This window comes from Mustela erminea, chromosome 19 (assembly GCF_009829155.1).
Source record: "Mustela erminea isolate mMusErm1 chromosome 19, mMusErm1.Pri, whole genome shotgun sequence".
Lineage (NCBI taxonomy): Eukaryota > Metazoa > Chordata > Mammalia > Carnivora > Mustelidae > Mustela > Mustela erminea.
Genome location: NC_045632.1, coordinates 16,055,066 through 16,067,498, shown reverse-complemented (window position 1 = coordinate 16,067,498; position 12,433 = coordinate 16,055,066). Strand labels below are relative to the sequence as shown.

At 54.4% G+C, this 12,433-nt stretch overlaps 1 protein-coding gene across 1 annotated transcript in view; it reads left to right on the top strand.

Annotated features, from left to right (window-relative positions):
- Positions 1-140: 140 nt before the first annotated feature.
- The window catches only part of RYR1 (ryanodine receptor 1), a 108,072-nt gene continuing 95,779 nt past the window's right edge, over positions 141-12,433 (top strand). The window contains 11 exon segments of the mRNA XM_032325359.1: positions 141-316; positions 5,381-5,500; positions 6,581-6,685; positions 7,774-7,848; positions 7,932-8,010; positions 8,311-8,423; positions 8,736-8,829; positions 9,950-10,043; positions 10,200-10,274; positions 10,607-10,763; positions 10,903-11,067. Of these exon segments, the coding sequence (XP_032181250.1) occupies positions 269-316; positions 5,381-5,500; positions 6,581-6,685; positions 7,774-7,848; positions 7,932-8,010; positions 8,311-8,423; positions 8,736-8,829; positions 9,950-10,043; positions 10,200-10,274; positions 10,607-10,763; positions 10,903-11,067 (1,125 nt within the window). The 5' untranslated portion in view covers positions 141-268.

The window sequence follows — 12,433 nt, the reverse complement described above, 5'->3', positions numbered from 1 at the left end:
CCTACTTGTAGCTCTGGCCAAGGTTTGGAATCTGCGGGTGGGGCTCCGGTGAGGGGCGTGGCCGTGGGCGTCCTGGCCCAATGGGAGAGGAGGGGGGCGGAGGCTTCCTCCCAGCTCTGTCCAGCACGCGAATCCTCCTCTCAGTTCCATCTACCTCCCGGGTGCCCCAGAGGTCTCCGACCCCAGCCCACCCCCAGCCCACCCGCCCAGCCTACAGCCCGTCCTCCTATTCCCTGACCTCAGCCCGTGCCCCTTGGGCCTCAACATCATGGGTGACGGAGGAGAGGGCGAGGATGAGGTCCAGTTTCTGCGCACGGTGCGTATCTCTGTGTTAGGGGGTCTTGGGGGCTATCTCTCGGGTCCTCTGAGTGTATCTTTGTCTTGGGATATCTCTGTACTGATTGCTGGTGGCCTTTGAGTCTCAGGGTCTATTCCTCTGTCCCTCTGGGTGACCGTCACTCTTTCTCCTTTTTGTCTCTCAGTCTCGCTCACCTTTCTCACCATTGAGAATTAGACTTTGGGACTGCAGAATGGGGAGGGGGATCTTCGGCCACACTCTCTTCTGACATTAGTTATTTGTCCTAGAGAAGAGGGGCCGCTGAGGGAGCACCTCCCTCCCACCCACTCCCCACCACCCTGGAAGTGGGCACTTGGGGAAGGTGATTCTAATTCCTGAGCTTAATTTAGCTGTTCCCCCTCCCCCAACGCCACACCACCTAGCCTGATTCTCTTTTGCTCTAGACTCTGACCTAGTTTAAATTTTGGGAAGGAGGCTGGGGTGGTATGGAGGACCTGACTTCTTGAAACTTCCAGCCATTGAGGGTCTCCTGGGGGGGGGGACCTTCGGGTTCTGTGTCTTCTTTCTTCCCTCCTCCCTTTTGGGTAGTAGGACCAAATATGGCTGCTAATGGTCTTTGGGTAGTGTCTCTCCCTAACCATCTTTTTGGGTTCTCTGTCTTACTGTCTCTCCCTGTCTCTGTCTCTGTCTTTGTTCTTTGGCTTTAGGCCTTCTTCACTTTGTTCTGCCTCCCTAGCTCTGTCTCCTGGCATCTCTGATCCCCTGCTGGGGGGCAGGGATGGGAATTGGAACAACAGGTGTCCCTCCCAGAATAGCCAGCTTTTCTGGGGCCTGGGCAGGGGACAGGGAGAGGATGGGGAGGGGAGGGGCTGTCCATCTCAGAGTCCTTCCCACTTTTCCCTCCCAGTGGCTGATCTGGGTGTGGGGCAGAGTGTATGGGAGGGGATGTTCTCTCTTCTTGGCCAGGTCTGCTGACCCTGCACTAGCCCCTCCCCTCCTCCACGCAGGCCCTGGGAAATGCTGACACAGCATTCCAGGCCCCAGAATAGGACCCTGGTGAGCTGGGTCCGGTTTCCTGGGAGGGAGGAACAAACAGCTGGGACTGGTAGTGAAGGATAGGGACAGCTGGCCATTCAGCCACAGAAGGAGGCCTGGCTTCACCCTAGACTCTTGCCCCAGCTCTAGCCCCGAGTGGACACTATGGGTTGGGCTCTCCCCTCCTCCCCGTCCCTAATAAGACCATGGCCATGGTATTAGCCTTGAGCAGCCACTCTACATCAGGCCCCATGCCCACGGCCTCAGTCTCCTGAGACATCTAATTATATCCTCGGCTGCCCTATCTTCTGAGGTAGGCCCCTATCTTTATCTTCCTGGGAGATTTGAGGGAAACCAAGACCTGAGTGGTATAGTCACTTGCCCAAGGTCAAGGCCAGGAAGTACCATCTCTGGATGCCCCTGGGACCCAACCCCTCTGCTTTCACAAGAGGAGAACTGAACTCACACTTGCCAGGTTAAGCTGTGCTGGGGTCTAGAGCTCTGGCACCAGGCATCTCTTGGGCCCAGACTAGGTCTGTTTTCCTGAGCTTTATTGAGATGGTGTGGTATTTCTCTCACACTTTTTGGACCTCATCACACCAGTCAGAAATACATTTTACCTTGCAACTCAGTGCATGCAAATACACACACACATTATTTTTAAAACCCAACTTTATTGGGGCGGAATGCAATAAGTTGTACCCATTTTAGGTGTCCTAGTTCAGTGAGTCTCGAGAAACTTCACATAGGCATGGAACCACCTCGTAAGCAAGACATAAAACATTTCCTTTACCCCCAGAAAGTTCCCTCTTGCTCTTCTCAGTACTTGCTTTGTCTGTCTGCTGTATTTCCCTGTAATCTCCATTAGGAACATTGAGGGTTTCATAGACCACATCTGCTCCTCTGCCTGGCTTCTTTTGCTCAACCTGTTTTGACATTATCCACGTAGCATGTGCCGAGAGCTTATTTATTTATTTATTTATTTATTTAAAAGATTTTATTTATTTATTTGAGAGAGAGACAGTGAGAGAGAGCATGAGTGAGGAGAAGGTCAGAGAGCGAAACAGACTCCCCATGGAGCTGGGAGCCCGATGTGGGACTCGATCCCGGGACTCCAGGATCATGACCTGAGCCGAAGGCAGTCGTCCAACCAACTGAGCCACCCAGGCGTCCCAACTTATTTATTTTTGTTCCTGAGTGATACCACACTGTGTGAACGTGCCACAATTAGTTTCTCAATTCACCTGCCGATGGACATTTGGGTCGCCTCCCAATTCGTGTGGTTATAGACAAGTTGGGTGCATTCACAGTACCTGTTTTTTCCCAGAAACCGGTTTCATAAAATGTAGGGAGCCCTTAGAATGGGGAGGGGCATGTTACTCTGTTCTACTCTACTTGATTTCACTTTTTAAGCATGGTGGCCATGCTCCCCCACAAATGATTTCATTTCTGTTTGATGGGTGATGACCTCTAGCCCTGCCTGTGCTGGGGTTGCTCAAAGCATAGCTGGTGTCAGAGCCTCCTGAAGGCTGGTTATGGTCCGGATTCCCTGCTCCCCTCCCCACAGAGCTGCTGAATTGTGCCCTTGGTGTCAGATGGGAAACCAAGGCAGTAAGGGAGCTGCTTTTGTAACCAGGCCACCTCCATTCATTCTGCTGCAGGAGGAAGTCAGAGAATCTTGATGTATGATCGGGTCTCTGGTCTCTGGCTGATATCCTGGTTGGCCATTTGCTTGCTTCCTAACTTTGGGCAAGTGATTTTAAGTTTTCTCTCTGAGCCTCAGTTTCCTAAGCTGGGCAATGGGGGCAAAAATAGGTACCATAAGGATTCAAGGGGCTCCATGCCAACTCTCCCTGAGCTCATCTTCTCTTGCTTTCTCGCTCCTGCTTCTACTGCCTCCTGTGTCCCTTGCTATTCCTCAGCACCTGCATTGTCTGCCCCTGGCTTCCAGAATGTTCTTTGCCCCGAGATGAGCAGGCCAGATCCTCTTCTTGTTAGTTGGACAAGGCACAGCTCAAAGGTCATCTCCTTGGAGAGGCTGCCATTTCACCCCCTCACTGATGTCATCTCTACCCCCAAAGCCACAGCCACTCTGTTACACCAGCCTGGGTTATTTGTTTCATAACACTGGCCACTGAAGTGAAAATGATGCATCTATTCCCTTGTGTATTGTGTGTGTCCCCCAAGAGGATGGCAGCCCCGTGAGGACAGGGACTTGATCTGCTTTTTTCTCTGCTCTATATCCGGTGCCTAGATCAGGGCCTGGCGAGAGCCACCATCAATAAGTGTCTGCTGAAGGAATGTAAAGCTCTGAGCGTAAGGCCGAGTAGACAGTAAGCACTTAATACATGCAATGTATTAGACATGTATTAGTACATGTCTAGCCCTGTGCACACACAAGTGCCCGGCATGTGCCAGGAGGTTGGGGTTGAAGGTTATAGATTACAGATCTGTCCTTCCACCCTGGCTGAGCGGCGGGCTGGGGGCCGCCTGTGTGCTCGGGAGCCCAGGACTAGAGCGAGTTTGTGTGATATGCTGGATGGAAGGGCTGGAGGCTGTGTGTCCTCGGGCAGGACTCCAAACTTCTTTGAGCCTGTCTTCTCAGCTGTAGAAAGAAATAACCGCTGCCTTACTCAGTGGTTAAGAGCTGGGGTCTCTATCACTTTTGACTGATGTCTAGGTGTTGGGCATTCTCCCATGCACATTTATATTAGTTATAACTGGAGCTATGGGCTACTTTACTGATATAAGAAGAGGTAGTCTAGTGTTCAAAGAGTGTGGCATATAGAGCCATGGCGTTGGGATCCAATCCCAGCTCAGCCACAGGACAGCTGTGTGACTTCAGGCAGGTTACTTGACCTCTCTGGGTCTCAGTTTCCACAGGTTCACATCCTGGAACTTTTCTCAGAGGATTCAGTAATGAGTTGATGTGTGTTAAGTTCTTGGAAAGGGACCCGGCACATAGAAAACACTTTATTTTACTTAAAACTTTAAATTATAATCTTGAAATCATTTCCAGCTTAGAGCAAAGTTGCAAGGTTACTTGGAAGAACTCCCATGTGGCCTTGGGTAATTTTTCCCCACTTGTTAAGATTTGGCACATTTGCTTTATCTCTCTCTCCCTCCCTCTCTTTGCACATTTTGCCCCTAAACTGTTTGAGAGTAAGCTGTGGACATGATTCTTAAGTCCTAAAACACTTTCAGTGTCTGTTTCCCAAGAAACAAGGGCAGTCTCTTACAAAGCCGCAGAACAGTCATCAATGTCAGGAAATGTAGTATCACTCTGATGCTGTTATCTGTCACAGTCCTGGTCGGGTTTTCACCAGTAGTCACCAGGAGTCCCTCATAGCCTGTCCCCTACCACCCAGGATCTAGTCTGGGCTTGGCATTGCATTCACATGTCATTAGAAGGCACTCCTTGTGGTGACTCTTGGTATCAGTTCAGGTCTTGATCTTAGGATCGTGTGTTTGAGCCCCGCATTGGGCGCCATGCTGGGTGTGGAGCCTGCTTAAATAAGAGAGAAAGAAAGAAAAAAAGAAAGAAAGAAAGGAAGGAAGGAAGGAAGGAAGGAAGGAAGGAAGGAGAAAGAAAGAAAGAAAGAAAGAAAGAAAGAAAGAAAGAAAAAAAGAACTCCTTAATTGATCGCCAATACTGAAACACAAGAGAGACATTAGAGAAGGCTGAGCTTAAAAGGCATTGAACTTGGGGTGCTTATAGTCTCCACCTCCAATGGCTCACCTGCTCACCTGGCTCCTCAGTGGAGCCAGCAGGACTGGGGTTCAAATCCCAGCACCTCCCCTTGTTGGGTGTATGGCCTTGGACAAGCTCTGCTGCCTCCTTGAGCCTCAGTTTTCCCATTTTACAATGGGGATGACTCTAGTTCCTATCTCCTGGGATGTTAGAAGTGTGTGGAGTCCTTGGCACGGGCCCGCATGTGACACATGGTGAGATGGGTCTCACCAGAGGCCATCCCTTTCATGAGGAGAAGGGTGTGGTGATGGGCCACAGTGTCTGCGGGAGCCCTGACCCCGCGGCCCGTCCCCCAGGACGACGAAGTGGTCCTTCAGTGCAGCGCCACTGTTCTCAAGGAGCAACTGAAACTCTGCCTGGCCGCCGAGGGCTTTGGCAACCGCCTCTGCTTCCTGGAGCCCACCAGCAATGCCCAGGTCTGTGTGGGAGTGTGCGTGGAGCGGGGATGTCCTGAAGGGGCAGAGTCTAGGGTCAGAAGAAGTGGGGTCTGGGTCTGAAGAGGGGTTGCTGACAGGAAGAAAAACAGAGAGGGACTAAGAAGGAAAGGGGGCTGGAGGTCTGAGGCAGGTGGGAGTGGGGACCTGAGGGGATGGGGGGTCTGAGGGGATAGAGAATCTTGAGTTAAAAAAAAAGAGGGGCTCTGGAGGCAGCTGCTGATGGGAGAGAAAATGGGGAGTTGCAAAGCAAAGGGGGCCAGAGGCCTGAGGTAGGTAGGTCTGTGGAGTGAGGGGCAGGGGCTCCGGAATCTCAAGAGGCAGGTGTCCAAGGGGGCAGAGGACATTGGATCCAAAGCAAAAGGGCCTGGAGTGTTGGGGGGTGCCAGCAGGGTCAGAGGGGCTGACTGGAGAGGGAGTTAGAAGCTGAGAGTGGAGAGAGCCCAGGTTTGAGGGGGAGGTGGGCTCAGGGTCTGACAGTAGAGGTGACCTGAGGGCGGGGGAGAGTCAGACGGTGGAGGAGGCCGAGGGTCTGAGGGGGTCAGAGAGTCTTGGGTCCAAGGGAGAGGGTACTCATGAGTCTGAGGTAAATAACTGAGTGGGAGACTGAGGAGGAAGGCCCAAGGTTGGACCCTCCTGTGATTTGGAAGCAGTGTTCACAGTGTCTGAGGGAGGAGGCAGGAGTTGGGACTATCTGATGGTGACGGGGCTTTCTGCAGGGTCGCAGAGATTTGGGTTAGCTACAGGGGAAGGCCATGGCAATGGAGCAGGTGTAGTGTGTCTGAGAGAGGGCTGAGGCTCCTTTGGAGATGAGGTGGGGTGTGGGGTACTCAGGTGGGGAGGGTAGTGTGGAAGCTTCTGTGAGGTTCAGGTGGGGTTTAGGTGTTTGAAGGAGGCATGTTTTCTGTGATGTCGATATAGATTTGGGGTGTCTGAAGGGGTGGCAGAGTGTAGGGTTTTCTTGGGGGATTGGGGTCAGGTCTGGGTCTCTGAGGGGTATGGATATTCAGGCTGGGGCTCAGGGGCCTTCGGGCCCCCCACTCAAATCTCCCCCCATCCCAGAATGTTCCCCCCGATCTGGCCATCTGTTGCTTCATCCTGGAGCAGTCCTTGTCGGTCCGAGCCCTGCAGGAGATGCTGGCCAACACCGTGGAGGCTGGCGTGGAGGTGAGGCTCCTGCCCCAGCAGGGTGCAGGGGCAGGGCACAGGGGTGGGGCGCAGGGGTAGGGCTGGGTGGGAACACCTGGGGCTTGTTCACCATCTGCTCTTCTTCCTCTCTCTGTCCCGACCCTCACAGGCCCTCAATTTGGATAAGTGGGTAGGTTGGCCTTGGGTGTCACCTGTCCTTCCCCCCTCTCCTGACACCAGGCCTGCCTCTTGGGCCCACATCCTGCACACAGGGGCTGGGGGCCTCCCCCACCCCAGTTGTCAGGGGCTGTGGAGCCCAGACAGGCCAGGCAGGAAGGAAGGAAGGGAGTAGGGGCTTCTGAGCCCCCGTGCCCCAGCTTGCTCCTTTCTCCTCTTTCCCATCCTTTCCTTCAACCCCGATCCCAGCTCTTCTCTGCATGGGACCTCCCCTCTCACCTCCCCCTGTCCCAAGTGTGGGTCCCCTCCGCTCCAGGAGTGGGTCGGCCATGTGATCTTGGGGCCCATCACATGGGTCTTCAGAGCATGGGCATGTGAGAGCCAGGATGGGAGGCATGATGCCATCAAGAGACGGGTGGCCCTCCCCCTAAGGAGGGGCCAAGTCTCTTTATGCTTGGCGGGGGCAGGGGGTTATGTGACAGCACAGCCACCCCATGCAAGGTTCAAAAGTTTGACAGCTGGCAGGACTATTCCAGTGCACACTGGCTGCAGCTCAGCTGTGTTATGACAGGTTACAGCAGAAGGGGCCAAGGCCCATGGTACTTGAGGTATTGGGGTTTCCCTGAGAACCCCCAGGGAACGGGAAGAGGGGTTCAGCTTCCCTGAGGGCCTTTGGGACCTGGTTAACAAGATGAAGGAGGCAGGGAGGACAGAGTGGGCTTTGGGAAATATAAAACACCCTATCCACAGGCTTCTTAGAGACATAGTCCCTACTTCCACGAATGGGGAAACTGAGGCAAAGAATCTGTTGAGGCTCTGACCCAAGGCTTCCTTGTGTCCAGGCCTGAGCATGGTGTTTTATGGGGAGCATATTGCTACCTGGGATAGGCCAGATGCCTCGGGGGGTTCTGTGCTCACTCTGTGCCCTCTCTATCCTCCCCTCCCCCCAGTCATCCCAGGGCGGAGGCCACAGGACACTCCTGTATGGCCATGCCATCCTGCTCCGGCACACACACAGCGGCATGGTGAGTGCCAGAACGAGGGCGGCTGGGCAGGGGCAGGGATGCAGGGTTTTCGGGAGGAGGCTGACCCCCCTCTACCACCCTAGTACTTGAGCTGCCTTACCACCTCCCGCTCCATGACTGACAAGCTGGCCTTCGACGTGGGACTGCAGGAAGACGCCACAGGTGCAGGGCTGGAGTGGGGAGGGCCGCAATAGGGAGACTGCAGGCGGGGGCTGGGGCGCAGGAGGTGAGGACTGGGGGGGCGGGGCGGGGATGCGGGGGGACAAGAGCAACTTGGGTCAACATGGGGGAACCCGAGGCAGAGGGTCCGAGAGTGGAAACGGAGGACGTGAGGCAAAGAGTAGGTAATCGGAGATGACAGGAGAATTCGGGACTGAGGGCCAGGAGGCTCCGTGGCTGGGAAGCCCTCGGGGAGGGGCGTTCTGGGTAGCCCTCATTCTGACAGCGGGGCCTGCTCCACAGGAGAGGCCTGTTGGTGGACGATGCATCCGGCCTCCAAGCAGAGGTCGGAAGGAGAGAAGGTCCGTGTGGGGGATGACCTCATCCTCGTTAGTGTCTCCTCAGAGCGCTACCTGGTGAGCAGTCCACCCCCAGCCCAGGTACTGCTGCCCCCCGGGGGGCGGGTCCCGGGACCGCCCCGCCCACCTCCTCAGCCTCCTTTTGCTGGCTCTCTGGCCCCCACTTCCGAGCTTCCTGACTTCTGGCATCCACTTCCGGCCTTTGGTGTCCGTGTCTCCCGTTGGATCTTGGTTTCCTGATGTGTGATCTCTGATTTTGTCTCCTGTCTGCTGCTTTCCCGGCTTCTGCCTTTGGTTTGTGGCCTCTGACTCTGGAACTATTGCTCACCCCGCCATTGTCTCTGACCGCCACATCCTGGCTGCCCCTAGCACCTGTCCACGGCCAGTGGGGAGCTCCAGGTCGATGCCTCCTTCATGCAGACACTGTGGAATATGAACCCCATCTGCTCTGGCTGCGAAGAAGGTGAGGGTCCCAGGCCTCCTGCCTCTAAACTGAGACCCTCAAAACAGACCTCTCATTCTGCCCCCAAACATGTCCATACTGAGCCTTGGAACCTCAGACCCCAAACCGAGATCTCCACATTATGACCCTCATATTTAGACATCCAGCTGACCCCAAATCCACAACCTTGGAGCTCAGACCCCAAGCCCCAAACTCAGTGTCAGACACTTGAATCCAGACCCCAAATCTCACATGCCAAACTCACATCCTGGGGGTCACTCAGACCCTTACACTCAAATCCAAAGCTGAAAATATTACATATGGAGCTTGTCCCTCAGATGCCCAAGCCTCACATGACAAACACAGATGGAGACCTGTGTCTCCATCAGCTCCCAGATCAGCTCCCACACTCAGACCCCCAAATTTAAACTCAGATACCCAAGTCAGATCCCAAACCTCGGCCAACTGACCTCAGACCTCCAAGTTTTAACCTCAGGTACCTAAATCTTCCAAATTCAGACCCTTATGATAGGACCCCACAGCATGACCCCAAAACTTTGACCCCCAACTCTCACACCCACACCTCACACCCAAGCTGAGAACTAAACCACTGAAACTTCTGGCCTTAATCTCAAATATACCAGCTTCTGACTCCAAAGCCCAGATCTAACTTTAGACCCCAAAGCTCAGATACAAGCCTCACACCTCCAAAATCAACACTCCCAAGTCCAGACTCTAGCCTGAGACCCAACCATTGCACCTCTAACCACAGACCCCAAATCAAGGCTTGGAACTCAGAGCCTAGTATTGGGGAACATTAGACTCAAACCCCTGACTCCAACCTCAAAAATCCAAACTCAGATTCACAACCCCCCCAACCTCAGCCCTGTATACTCAGACCCCCAAAATTACATCCCCCACCTTGGACCCTAATCTCATACCCCCACTTCAGTCCTCGAACTTAGCCCAAATTTCAGACTGCCACTTTGGATCTCAAAACTCAGATCTCCAACTGCAGACCCCCCACACTCAGCCCCAGCCTCCCACAGGGGAAAAGCAGGACCCCTGGACTCGTCTTTGGCTCCTGAGCCTCTCCAGGGCTCCAGCCCCTTGATGACCTCTTTCCCTTGCTCCTCTCCAGGCTATGTAACTGGGGGCCATGTCCTCCGCCTTTATCATGGACACATGGATGAATGTCTGACCATTTCCCCTGCTGACAGTGAGGACCAGCGCAGGTCTGGGATGGGGACAAGAGGCCCTGGGTTGTTGGGGCAGGAGTGGGGAGCAGTGAGGCAGGCTGGGGGGATAGCACCCTGTGAGCAGGGTTGGGGATCACATTTTGGGGAGGCTGGTGACTGAACCCCTGACCTCACTTTCTCTCGTGTCCCCAGACTTGTCCACTATGAGGGGGGAGCTGTGTGCACCCACGCCCGCTCCCTCTGGAGACTGGAGCCGCTGAGAATCAGGTGGGGGGCTTGGGGGTGAGAGCTCTTGGTGGGGGCCTGGGAGGAGAGAGAGAATCTTGAAGGAAGATCTAAGAAAGAAACTGGAGACTTATGAGGGAAAATCTGGGGAGCCCAAGAAGGTGATGAGGGCTTTCAGGGTCCTTGAATCCTAGAGGAAAAGGCCTTAGGGGAAGGTGGGCATTCCTGAGGGAGAGATCAGGGGTCCCCAGTAAAAATGTGGGGAGCAGCCCCCCAGAAGAAGTCTGGGGGCTTGATGAGGTTTGAACCAAGGTGGTGGTGTCCTTGGGAGCACTGGGCCGTCCTCCGACCCTCGGTGCCTTCACCCTTCGCAGCTGGAGCGGGAGCCACCTGCGCTGGGGCCAGCCGCTCCGTATCCGGCACGTCACCACTGGGCGGTACCTGGCGCTCACCGAGGACCAGGGCCTGGTGGTGGTTGATGCCAGCAAGGCCCACACCAAGGCCACCTCCTTCTGCTTCCGCATCTCCAAGGTCAGTGGGGGTCAGGGTGCCCTCCCTCACTTGGAGCCCGAATCCAGACCCAGCCCCCATTCTGCAGGCTCTCTGGGACATGGCTTCCCGATTAAATACACAGGCAGAGGAGGCTGACATCTGTGCCCTGCCCCTGCAGGAGAAGCTGGATATGGCCCCCAAGCGGGATGTGGATGGCATGGGTCCCCCCGAGATCAAGTATGGGGAGTCACTGTGCTTCGTGCAGCACGTGGCCTCAGGCCTGTGGCTCACCTATGCTGCCCCAGACCCCAAGGCCCTGCGGCTTGGTGTGCTCAAGAAGAAGGTGGGTGCCTGGCGAGGGGAAAGCGTGGGGGTGCCGGCAGGGGTGGGAATGGGACTGTGGAGGTAGTTGTGCCTGTGCCTTTGGGAGGTTAAGGGCAGTACTGAGAGAGAAACTGAGATTGAGAGAGACAGGAAGGAAGAAAGGGATAGACAGAGGGGGAGAGAGTCAGAGAGAGAGAGAGATGCAGAGACAGAGAAAGGCAGAGACAAAAAGACATGGAAACAGGGGCACCTGAGTGGTTCAGTCACTGAAGTCCCTGCCTTCGACTCAGGTCATGACCCCAGGGTCCTGGGATCAAGCCCTGTGTTGGGCTCCTTGCTCAGCAGGGAGTCTGCTTCCCTCCCTCTCCCTCTTTGTGTGCATGCTCTCTCTCTCTCTCTCTCAAATAAATAAGTCTTTAAAAAGACATGGAAACAGAAAAACAGAGAAAGACAAAGAGAGGAGAGGTGAAAAAGACAGAGAGAGACCTACAGAGAGAGAGCCAGTGACAAAAAGACCAAGAATAATTTTCGGCAAGTTACTGAATACCCCAGTTGTTTTGGATGTGTATATGGAAAAGTAGGAAAGGTATACAGACCTGTCTCCTGCCCTCCCAATACTGAGACATAGTGAATAAACTGTCTTTAATGAAGTACACAGCTGCTCTGGACAGAGGGCACATCATGTGCAAAGGCCCTGAGGTTGGACTGAGATTGGTTTGTTGCAATACCAGAAAGAAGATCCAGTTTGGCAGGAGCGCAGAGATTGAGGGACAAGTCTTGGAAGATAAGGACAGAGAGGAAATGTGAGCAGATCACATGGGGCCTAGTGGGCCATGGGCAGGGTCCTAGCTTTTACTCTTAGTGAGATGGAGCCCCAAGAGAGTTTTAAGCAGACCAGCAAGGTGACCTGAGGTTCATGGGGTTCCTCAGTTGCTTGTGGGAATAGATGGGGAGGGGGTGGGGAGCAGAGCTGGAGTGGGAGCCCAGGGGGTGACTGCTGCCATGGTCAGGTGGGACAAAACAGTGGCAGGACCACGGTGGGGACTGTGGAGTGGGGAAAGTGGCAGATTCTGGTTATATTGCGAAGGTGGAGCCAACAGGATTTTCTGACAGACTGGTTATTGAGGTGGGAGGGAAAGGGGTTGAGGATGAGACCATGATTTTTGCCCTGAGCAGCTGGAAGGTCGGAAGTGCCATTAACTGAGTCGGAGAGAGTCAAGTGTCAGCTCAGGATGACAGAGATCCAGTGTCTAGAACAGAACCCCTCGATAAAGAGTGAATGAGTCGGAAGAGTAGGGAAACACCTGTCTGCAAAAAATGGGGGTTGTAGTTGGTTATCTGCTGGGAGGGTGTAGAGACGGGCCTGGCCTGAAGGGGGACTGTGG